The following is an 11,926-nucleotide window of genomic DNA, read 5'->3' as shown; positions in this document are numbered from 1 at the left end:
TTACTACTGTTTGACTGTATTTCACCCAGCCAATTATATTTTGTTCATGATTTATCAACAAGTCAAGGATTCGGGACCTTCCCAGCGCTCATCTTCGTCTATGGCCTTCGCTTATGGCGTCCCAGCGCCCCCAGCTCATCCTGAATGCGGCCAATGACTCCCTTTTCAAATTACTCAGGACATACCTCTGAGGGTCTTAGTGTGCCAATAATTCATGGATGCATTTCATGAGCAAATTTGAGCCCCTTGCCATTGACTGAACAATTGTTGGGAACCTGACCTTTTCGGACGCAGTTTCTGAACAAACCATGCTCTTCCAGGTCAACAATGTGGCATCATATGATTGTCCTGGGACCAACATTTCTTTGGATTATTGACGGTCGCACCCAATTGTCCAGCCACAAGATTGGCAATCTGTCCAATCAAGCCATCCTCTACTCTACAACTACCAAAATTTCCATCACTATTCCTCTTCAATAGCGTTTATCTTACTTATTCCTGAAAACTGAGCTGATTGTTGTCAATGTCATCTATATTTTCACCTGGTTGTCAATAAACATATCAATTAAACCCTGTTTTATGCTCTCATTTTATTTTTATATTAACATTACTGACGTGACCTTAGGATAAAATACGGGACCACGATTTCAACCTGTGATCTGCTGATGAATAGCACTGTGATATTCAAGGAAAATTGTTGTCCATTTATTCATGCTTGATTTGAACTGAAAAATATGTAAATAAAAGTTACTAGGTCCTGGTGAAAACAAGCTTTTGCTTACCCAGAACCTGAGGAATTACATGCTCATGAAATTTTTGATGTATCAAGATGCTAACTCAAAGATAAATGCCAGCATTATTTAATCATGATCAAAGTGTTCCTGAAATAAATCTATCTATTTATTGACAAAATTGAATTTCGGAAACCTATAGAAAAGTTATCAATCTATTAGCTAACGGTATAGTTCAAAGAACAGTAAAACAGGCCTTCAACCAGAAATTAATATTAGCTAACATCTGAGGAGATTGTTAATAAACACGACGTTTAGTTTGTGCTTGTATCCCTCATTTTGTTGCATGCTTATTATTTCAATCATCTTTTATTTATCGTGCATGAACGGAAATTTTAAATGAATTCAAAGCACAAAAGGTAGTTAATGATATGATCGCTTGCATATTCATTTGGTCAGATATCGAAATCAAAATACGCATTTGGCAAACTATTATGATCGGGGGGTTTTGTTTGTAGACAGTCCAAAGAAGAAGTGTTTGTCATAAACTAAATGTTTCCCAAATTGTTCGGCAAGCATTTTGACATAAATTTCCTTGCATTGACGCGCCAAGGGATGCTTAATAAAGCATCTTTATAAAGCATCCTCGAACGCACAATATACATTGTGAACACGAACATCCCTTGTTCTGCCCATGTAGGCGTTTGGAGCGACATCTAGCGAATTGTAAGCCATAACAATAAGTCACCCTTAACCAAGGTTTGTTCCTAGCGTTTCAGTGAAGTGTTTCCACCACATGGATAAAAACTGCAACTTGAGTCCCATTATAAACCCTTCAAAATTTCGTTCTAAACAATGTGGTCAGACAGCTTGCTCAAACTCGTTTTATGAAGTGTGCTAGAGGAGATTAATTGGTTGACAAGGAGTCATATCAGGGGTTTCTGCTCAGAATTTGGACGAGCCATCAATGATTCAAATTTGTACCAAAGTTGTCCTAGCTATCTTGACTACGAATGGATCATTTTGCCCACCAGTGACAGCTTAGACGAAAACATGCAATCGCAGCACCTTTCATCCATCTATATACGAAGTCATCTATGATCCTGACCAAAAAACTCATTTTTGCAATTTTGATGGATTTAGTAAAACGAAAATATAACTCTTGATATTTTTCTGGTTCCTAAGAGGTAGCTTGGCGTTGCAACCCTGATTACAAAATAATGAGTAAAACATGCTCTAAATCATTAAAATCTTGTGCAAGAAGTCAGCTTTTATTTTGATTCAAGCTGAATTATAATGACGACCTCCACATCTTGCAGAAGGTTGTCAATATGGGATGTTTTTTCTTTGGAGCATGTTTTCTGGCATATTCCAACTTTAATCTGGCATATTTCAAGAGCTAGTCTGGCATGTTCAGAGCCCAGGGACCTGGCAGCACTGATCATTTCATCCTGCCCTCTCGTGTGTATAGAAGCCAGGGATGAGAAATTATTAAAAGCCATTTTCTACCACCTGGCAGAAATTGGTGGCAGAAAATGGCAGAAATCGGTCCAAAATAAGTGGCAAAAATGGCAGAAAATAGAATTATTTGTATTATTTTCAGTCATCTTTTTCTAGTATTTACGATACCGCAATCGATTTGAGTCAAGGATGCCATGGCACCTAAACTCTTTAAAGTCAAAATGACGACAATTGCATTTAAAAAAGTTATATCGTATTCAAGAACCATTTTAATGACTATGAAAAATAGTGCAAGTGTTATGGCTAGGCCTTGGATACTGCAAGTGGGCTATGGATACTGTTATCAATTCAATTAACCATCAAACAGTATAAATAGCAATATTTGAGGAACATTTTGCATTTCAGCCAATGCTATATCAATATGCTTTGTAGCAAAGGACACTTGAAAAACTTATCCGACCCATATGATCCTTTTTGTCTTTGACAAATTTTAGAATCAAGATCGGCCATTCTAAACACCGGCGGCCATTTTTAACCACCTTCCAGCAATTTCTGCCAATTTTTGCCACTTTCTGCCACTTTCTGTCATTTTCTGCCACTTTCTGCACTTTCAGCCATTTTCAGCCACTTGCGGCAGAAAGTGGCAGAAATTCGATCAATCTCGATTTTTTCCATCGCCGATAGAAGCTCGGGCGAGCCCTCACTCTTCTCTTCAAACTCGACGGCATGAAATAGCGAACGTATTCAAGGTGTCTTGACCTTATCGACTTTCTTCAAGCCTCACTTTTATAAACTCCACGCAAAGAAGGCCGCTGCTATTGTATAAATAGCTATTTTTACTCTCTAGATAAATTTCCTATTGACATTGAGGTCCTTCATGATGGATTTGAAAGATTTTTCCCTAGTTGAGATGGGGATGAACCCAAAACGTTTACTTTTGGCGTCCATATTTGGATGAAATATTGGTGGAATCTATTTTGTAAGTAAACTGAAGTTGCAGACAACAACTAGAGCATACTCCGATACAATAACACAAAACAACTCAATAATAACTGTTTTTTTCCAAAAAATGCGGTTGAATATTGGGGAACGCCAAATAAAATCATCCCTGTAGATGAGAAGAGGTTGGTTTAGATACAGATCTCACATAAATAATGTTGAAAATTCGTGATTCATCATGAGTAAATTTGTTGTAAAGTTTTTACTCCCCGCCAACTCAAAAACTATAGATAGATACATTTTGATTGACAACGTGGTGCAATTAACTTAGTGATGTATTTCGAACCGAAATCTAAGGACATCAGTTAGGCCTCCCATCCCGAGCGAAATAGGACACACTAACAAATTCAACCTCCCTCAGCAGAGTGACAAAACGTGACCCAGCCTTTTTGGTCGCAGATCTGGGGCGCTTATAAAACTTGTTGATGATCTTGGGTTTCTAATTTTTCTGATTACTATTCATGTGAAATGAGATTTCTGCCGGCGGATTTCCACCACCGAAATAAACTTGCTTTCGTTCTGCCATGTTCCCTCAACACCATGCAAATGCGTGAGTCAATAAGCATCCACCAGTTTTTTGTTTCTGGTATTGCACTCGGTGCGTAACACCTCGAGGTGACATGCATTATGACAAAAAACGTAGAAATTTACACATTTGACAACCGGTTCCAGTTCATAGTTAGAGCGCAATTCACAGTGCTTTGCTTGCGATGTCTCAATCCAGTTGTCTGCCTAGTCGTGTCCTCCTGGAATGTGCTTCTCTTATGACAATCAATTTTGGTGGACATAATTTTTACTCTCACCATCGCAAAGGACATCAAAAAATAAAAATAAAAAACCTTTGATTCATGTCATTTCATCAACAAGTGGCTGAAAGTAATTTATCAGATCACAAGCGCACCGAAAGTAAATTTCCACTGGCAAAATTTGGCTTATAATTTTGAACTTATCCCCTGAAAAATCGTTATCAGAAAATTTAAATATGCCGACTTAGTCAAGCCATCTGCTAGCTGATTTATCACTCAATAGCTCAATTGCGTTTTCATTGAAAAGAAGAAAGACGGATTCCCTGAGGTACTTTCCAAACTTGGTGACATGAATAGGAATCTTGTCGTTTGTGATACAACCGCAAAGCTTTCTTTCACTTATTTTCAACCATTAAGGTAAAATGAGCACTTATTTCTATTTTTGCCCTCCAGTTCGATAAAATTTGTTACAAAACTTGACGTTTGAAACGTTGTTCAAAGGGGCTACAATATGGACACGATATACCGTAGCCTTGCGTAATATTTCCCACTCCAAAAAGTAAACCATACTTCTTCCCGTTTTATATTCAAAAGTGCAGCAAATTAATCGCATTGAGCCTCCTTTCAATACAACCTGAAAAGTTGTTTTAGAATACGGTCAATTGAAAAAAATAATTGTACTTCTAAAATTTGAAGTTTTTCGAAAATTGACGGAAATTGTACTTTTAAAATGAATTTGACTGTGTACGGAAATGCTTTGTTTTGATCCTCTAATGGGTATTCAAGAGTTCAATCATTTCATGTCAATGGAGTTTCTCAATGTGTAAAGTGGGAGACATGAATTATAGCTCGTCTATCAAAGAATAGTCAATCTTCAGATCATGCTAAACTTGATGAAATTGATGAATTTGGGGGTAACGTAGTTTAACTACTAGTCCTTTCTTTGACGGGCAGTACTAGACTGGCGCCGTTTTCGCGTCGGGTATGAACCGTTACCCCAAGACTCGTCGCCTTCACTTGCTTATTTTTCATCTGCATTTGATTCACAATACGGCGATTGAGAGCGTTTAACCTTGTCGACAAAAGCGTCTAGGGGGCTCATGCTCAAATCTCCGTGTCCGTTGATGTCGAAATTAATGACCTACAAGCCCATTTTTTGCCGTAGGTATCAGCTTACTATATTTCGACACGACCAACTAACTGGGAAGAAAGACCAACCGCCGCCAAAAAACTTGTCTTCCCTCGATCAAATACATATAAATGCTTCTCTCATTTCAAAATCAACATCAGTGTTTTTAGAGTGTCCCATGCACCTCTTCCAAATGTCTAGAGTATCTTTCATCATCAAATAACTTATTCGTCGTTACCTAAATCTTGCAGGCACACAAATATGAATCGTCTTGTACGTAAAACGTTGTCACGGCTATTCGACTTTAACACTTTATGATCATTTTGCTAATTGACTCTTTAGTTGACCTGGGCTATTTTGATTTGCGCGATTTTTCAACCCATAATCGGTCGTCAATCTCTTCAATTCCGAAATAGTCGACCCTTATTTGACCAAGTGCGAGATGATGGACTAAAAGTTTGGGACAAAACCACGGATTTCGGTCCTCTTCGAACATCGGATTTGAACAAAGGTACTAACACTTTTTTTCTGTCTTCGCCACAAAACCCCATCGGAATATTTTTCTTTAGTGGATCCAGTCCTGGCTGAGCAAATCGATAAAATATTGATAGGTAAGCAATTCATTCGCCTATTGAATGTGAAGTACAGTAGATATGTTAATGGTGAAGGTAAGTGATGGTCCAAGGTGTGATTGGATAAACAGTATATTGTGTACTTTACAATGTACACAGTTGATGACACAGCAAGACGTGAGACCAAACTCATCGAATTAATTTCGGCTAACTAGGATATGACTCATTAGAAACCGTGGCCCTTAATTTTCCCTCACTTTGCATATGGTCCTCATTCTTAAGGTCAAGAACAAAGGCAGTACTTGAAGGAATGGAAAATGGATCCATCACATAATTCCACACCAGGAGCAGCAACCACATTTCGTGAATCAGGGGACTTCATCAATGAAACTCACATTTCAACATTTGTCAATCCCAATCTACCTGAAGGATGGGTATGTGTGAACAAGCTCATGATGGTGGAGGAAATGGAATACAAGGACGAGATCCGATGTACGCATATTCTACAAAAATCGTGCCACGACACCTTCCAGACCGTCTTCAAAGCCACAGAGGTATGTATGCTTACTTATCCCTATCTCTCATTAGAAGTTCAATCATTTATTTCCAAACCTTCAGGTAGAGGAGTGTAAGGACAGGTTCATCAAGAACTGCGAAATTGAATACCATCCCATTCCCAAAACTGAAAAAATCGAGGTTTGTCATCGACCTATGGTTCGTGATTGCCAGTCCGAGGGGGAGATAATCTGCTCCAACGAATATGAGACTGTATGTGAGACATTGTATCACGAGAATGAGGTCGAGGATCAGATTGCCCAATGTGAAACCAAGCAAGAGGAGATGTGTACGCTAGCAGGAAAATGCGTGCTAGTCCCTCGTCAAGAATGTACCATTATGAAAATGAACGGCACCCGACTCACACCGGAGACCGATTGTCGACAAGAGATCAGAAAAGTGTGCGGCTCAGAGGCTTGTCCGCTCATCCGTGGACCACGAATATGTGCCAACGAGTTGAAGACTGTACGTATTTTCTTCGACCAGACTCTCATGTCATAATTAGCATCAAACAAAAATCACTTTTTCCATCCAGTTCGTTCAAGATGTGCCCCAGGAGACTTGCCATCTCAATGCTCAAAGAATCTGTAATCCCACGAGCAAGATCATTCCCAAATTAGAGCAACGTACCAAGTGTATAGATGTGCCCCGCGAGGTTTGCCATACGGTTCAAGTGGCTGCCAAAGTGGTTAACAGGCCCGTCGTCAAGATCTGGTGTGGCCCTAATCCAAATCCTCGGAAATAGAAATGATCCCCATGTCAACAATCTAGACGGACGGAGTGCACATCGTAGTTTGAGATAGATAGGTCAAAAATTAACTTTTTTTCTGGAAAGACTTTACCGCAATGGTATCTTTCATAACATATCAATAGCAATATAGAGATTGAACATTTTATTACTAAATGTGATATAGAACCATGTTGAATACCAATACTAGTCGACGTAATATGTTCAAAAATGAAATACAACTTGCCTAGATGATAAATTAATGGTGATAGAATAGCCGAAGGAGGCAACACGACAACGACGCACAAGTCAATCAAATTTCTATGTATTGAAATGGGCAACAAATTAAACTAGAATTGTGAAATATAATTTATTGCAAACAAGCTATGGAAGATACTTTTTAGCTTGAACAGAGTCCGAAGATCAGTACCCACAACTGCGATAAGAATGTTGAGTACGTGAAAAATGTTTTTTGGGGTAAGGCGACCAATTCTTCTTTTGCCGGTACAAACAAGCAACAAGCATTACAGGGCTTTTGTGGGAAACTGGTTTTTTTGGTAGGAATGTAGATTAAAAATCTAAAAATGATAGAAAATAGCAAGAGAAGTGGGAATATATATTCCGTGATGGGGCGGTCTTTCCGCAACGAGTCTTTGTTTGGGAGTTCATTGGACAATGTTGGTGTAGTCTAAGACTGCCACTCTGTGCCACATCCATAAGGACCCTCATTTGCAACGTCAGACAGCCCGGACCAAGCGGGGATAAGCAGGCTAGATTGCTAAATTAACTACTCGTGATGTGCCATGAAAGTGATTTCTTTTCTGAACATTTTTCTTTTTTTACTATTTTTGCGGACTTTCTTACAGCTACCGGGCCTGGAATCACAGCAGTTCTTTTTTCTGATTTGGTTTTTCACGGGCATTTCTAACCGCAACAGGAATGTTATCCCCATTACTATTAAAATGAAAGGTTATGATTCATCCATTTATTACCTTTCAATCTTTATGTGATATTTAGTTTACCAACGAGTTTGAGTTGCTAGATCGAGCTAGTCATTGAGTGTAGGGTTGATCAGGGATACCATGTAAAAATTTGTTTAAATCTGTCTTGAAACATGCAACCGGATCAGCAAGGTCTTTGTATTCCCTACAAATATTAGAGGAAGCAGATTAAACTAGGGTGGAGACGAGTTGTTGTGGTTAGCCCAGTTCCCTAATACAAGAGAGGTCCCCGGTTCTAATCTCCTCCCCGACCTTCCTCAAGGATTTTTTAGACGCTAACCCTGCCCACAGATAGAGCACCAAAACTGATACGGACATTACACTGCCTATCGAAAAAAGTATTAGGACGATGTGATGGCTGGCTTTGTTGGCCGGGCGAGGTTCTTCCCTCTGACCCTAGAACCCCCAAAAAAAAAATAATGAAAAGGCAAGAAACAAGAGAAGTGGGCTTCATTGTTCGAACTAGCCTGGATTCCCGAGAGCTTGAAGGTGCTCTCAAAACAATTATTAAGCCTTTACGGTCACAAGAATTGACGCTAAAGCAGAATATTGCTTAATAAAAGCTTCATACGCCTGTTGTAGCCTGTTCAATGCCTAGGGTTTTTAAGTTGCCAATCTAGCTTCTTGCACTGCAAAGTAGAACTTTTGCTCAAACAATTCCCGAGTCTGAGATTTTTGGGAGCTGATCACTAGATCATCCTGGGGTTCTAGGTACTCTCCACCCACGCGACCTCTAACGGCCAAATAATCCGTGACTGGTGCCATTGAAAGGCATGCCATAAATAACCATGTTCACTTTTGATCTGAAAATCACTTTCAGCCATCTGTTGATGATTTACATTTTTAGACCACAACATTTGGAGGGCTCTAGTCTCTAATAACTAGTCTCTAATCTTATGCTCCTGCATACTATAGCTGACACTTTTACTATACCAACAAGTGGTTTGTAGTCTTTAATGATAAGCAAAATTCATCAAAGTAATCCTCATGCTTGTCAAAATCAGGTCGGTTTTTGCCTCATTATGGCTTGATTTTGATCAAATATTTGACCATTGGGTGGGCTCTAGATTTAGGAACTCTGCAATTAGCTTGGTGAACCTCTGTTGAGGACCCTTTTTTGCACATCTCAAGTTTTATTTTGTTCATGAAAAGCAAAAAGTTATGCAAATGAAATGCAAGGGTTAATTTTTGACTGCCATTTTCTTATTTGTTACAAGTCTGATAAAAGCATCAAAATATAATTAGAGTCAATGTGACGTCAAAACAATGGTTTACTAATTGTAACGGTCGAGGATTCACTATGGATTGGGACGTTTTAGATGGATGGATCAGTAGCAACATCAGTGTCGTTATTGGCAGTGTTGGAGGCTTGAGTTTGGCTTTCAGTGGTTTCAACCTCAGGTTCCTGTGTTGTCTCGGTGCCCTCCTCCCCTTCGTCGTCTTCTTCCTCACTTCCACTGGTATTACCTATGAACAACAAATAGCCCATGATTAAATAGTCAGGCCATATCTAAGTACTATCTGCTATCTATCTGCGTGTTGTATCTATCTATCTATGTATCAAAAGTTATTCGTCATGCAGTCAGGACAACCAATTGAAGCCATCACTTCATTCCATGCATGACAAACCATTGAAATGGTATTATCATGAGGGTAGGCAGTCTGGCTAATCCAAGCCTGGCTAATCCAAGCCTGGCAAATCCAAGTCTGGCTAATCTTTCTTACCAGGCAGAATGCCGCACCACTTCTTCACCACTGGCCTGCTGACCTTCTTAGCCTCCACTTGAACAGTGCTGCACACTTCCCGTGGCACGTCGATGCATTTGACGCGTTGCTCCAACTTGGGAATGATCTTGTTGGTAGGATTGCAGATTCTCTGAGGATTCAAATGACACACCTCCTCGGGAACATCTTGAACGAACTGCAAAAGAGGGGCTGACTAGAGCTTGTTGCTCCGCAATATCATCCATACATCCATCTAATCCAAGCAAGCACTGACAATTTTTCATTATAAATCACAATACCATAAGAGAGAAAAAAAGGAAAGAGAGAAAGACGAAAGTAATTGCTGCATGTCAGTGAGGGTATGTACAACTTACGGTTTTGATTTCATTGGCACACACTCGGGGACCTTGAGTCAATGGACAGCTCTCTGGACCACACACCTCCCGGACCTCTTGCCGACAATCGGTCTCTGGGGTCAACTTGGTGCTGTTCATCTTCATCACATTGCACACTTGTCTGGGTACATTGGTGCACTTGCCATTGTCATTGCAAACCTCGGTGGGATCCGACACACATTGAGCGATCTCATCCTCGACCTCATTCTCATGATAGGTGGTCTCGCACACAGTTTCATACTCGTTGGAGCAGACCTCGTCGCCTTGAGCGTCACAGTCCCGAATCATGGGCTGTTGGCATACCTCCAGTTTTTCGGACCGCGGGACGGCGTGGTACTCAATGTAGCAATTCTTCAAGAACTTCTCCTTGCATTCTTCAACCTGGAATGCAACGCAAAACCAAATCATGCTATTTGATGGCCATCCTTATCTCATTGTTGTCCTTATTTATCTTTTTTGGCCCTTTGCTGACCTTTTTCGTTTGACCTTTGGGCCTCACTTACTTCTTCAGTCTTGAAAACGGTTTCATAGGTTTCATGGCAGGATTCGTCCAAGATGTGGGTGCATTGAATTTCATCAGTATATTCAATCTCTTCCACCATCATAACCTTATCCATGCAAGTCCAACCCTCGGGAAGGACCTCTGGATTGATGGACAGCACCCCGGATGAGGTGCTGTTATCAGCGTCGGCTTCCACATCATTATTGGTTGGATTGTCCCCATCGTCGACCTCATTGGACGAGTTTGTGTCGCCATTGCGGAGGGGATTGTTCAAATAGATGGACGTGTCGCTTGGAGCACTCCCTCCCCCCTGACGCTCTAAAATCAGGGCTTGGAGCTGTTGGGCCAATTTTGGATCCACTGAAATAACAAATGCACATATAACAGATACCAATGGAATGCTACAATTGGTGAGTATATCAGTCAGTTATTACATAGATCAAATGCGTTTGCTTGAGGCTTGGGTTGGGCTTGCTGAGCTGAGCGACCTTCATATTCCACACCCTCAGTCTCAAATGGGCCTAAAGGTCGACCATGGCGGGCTAATGCACCGGAGGACACCAAGCAGCATGCAACAAGAGTCAAGCTAATCTGAAATGGAGTTCTCGTTATTAGCAAACACTCCATTGACAAGACTAGTAAGTGCCAGCCATTCAAGAGGCTGCTTAGTCTCTAACGGGATTTTTCATGGTTGCTGGTGTCTCTGTCTGCTTTCGGAATCAACCACAAGAGGTAAGAGCAGACTGGTCAAATCCTAATGAGGAACTGATGATGAGAGAGTGTCAAGATCTGGCTTTTATAGGTAGGTCGTGAAATTTGCACCTCTCACCCAGCAGACGCCACGTTGAAAACATTCAAGCCCTTTTTGTTGGGTAATAGAAGAAACTGGATCTCAGCCAATCCTACCAGCATCGATTGCCGTTTGGAAGTCTTGCACTCTTTGCCGTTTGATTTCTCAACAATTACAAACTTGCCTAAGCATTCAAAGGGCCCAAGAACACACTACAGTATTTTTTGTTTCTTCACACGAATTTTTCTTTTGTTCATAGGGCAGGACTTTTCGGATAAGAATGCAAAGCACCCGACGTGATTTTTCAGTGTAAACTCATGGCAAAAATGGCAGAGAGGGCGCAAATTGTATAGTTTTGAGCGCTTGGCCTTAACATGGGCTTAACTGGAGTGATGGGTTGATTGATGCTGAACTCGCAAAATTATTAATCCAATTGTCCTTGCCAACAAAGACATTCAATTGGTGTAGAAACTTGAACGTAGGCGCCGGCAAATGATCATAAAAAGGCTGCAACATCCGTTTTTTCCTATAACCGAGCTCTTTGGATTTTGATAAAGTGACGATGACAAATGATTAGAGCGAGAATACGCTTT

At 40.5% G+C, this 11,926-nt stretch overlaps 2 protein-coding genes across 3 annotated transcripts; one reads left to right on the top strand and one right to left on the bottom strand.

The window, feature by feature from the left end:
- Positions 1-5,939: 5,939 nt before the first annotated feature.
- Positions 5,940-7,190, top strand: LOC131884810 (uncharacterized). Its single transcript, XM_059232694.1, has 3 exons — positions 5,940-6,192; positions 6,257-6,658; positions 6,729-7,190. The coding sequence occupies exons 1-3, from the start codon at positions 5,956-5,958 to the stop codon at positions 6,936-6,938; spliced, it is 849 nt and encodes a 282-aa protein (XP_059088677.1). The 5' UTR covers positions 5,940-5,955; the 3' UTR covers positions 6,939-7,190.
- Positions 7,191-9,102: 1,912 nt separating this feature from the next.
- Positions 9,103-11,722, bottom strand: LOC131884809 (uncharacterized). Of its 2 annotated transcripts, XM_059232693.1 has the most exons (6): positions 11,221-11,722; positions 10,978-11,134; positions 10,545-10,903; positions 10,021-10,422; positions 9,647-9,842; positions 9,103-9,388 (listed from the first exon to the last, which is right to left on the bottom strand). In XM_059232693.1, the coding sequence occupies exons 1-6, from the start codon at positions 11,230-11,232 to the stop codon at positions 9,237-9,239; spliced, it is 1,278 nt and encodes a 425-aa protein (XP_059088676.1). In that variant the 5' UTR covers positions 11,233-11,722; the 3' UTR covers positions 9,103-9,236. The 2 variants fall into 2 exon arrangements, with proteins under 2 accessions (XP_059088676.1, XP_059088675.1); XM_059232692.1 differs by lacking the exon at positions 11,221-11,722 and having other exon boundaries at positions 10,978-11,214.
- Positions 11,723-11,926: the final 204 nt, after the last annotated feature.

This window comes from Tigriopus californicus, chromosome 8 (genome assembly GCF_007210705.1).
Source record: "Tigriopus californicus strain San Diego chromosome 8, Tcal_SD_v2.1, whole genome shotgun sequence".
Taxonomy (NCBI): domain Eukaryota; kingdom Metazoa; phylum Arthropoda; class Copepoda; order Harpacticoida; family Harpacticidae; genus Tigriopus; species Tigriopus californicus.
The sequence above is the reverse complement of the archived record's forward strand: the minus strand, read 5'-3'. Positions and strand labels throughout refer to the sequence as shown.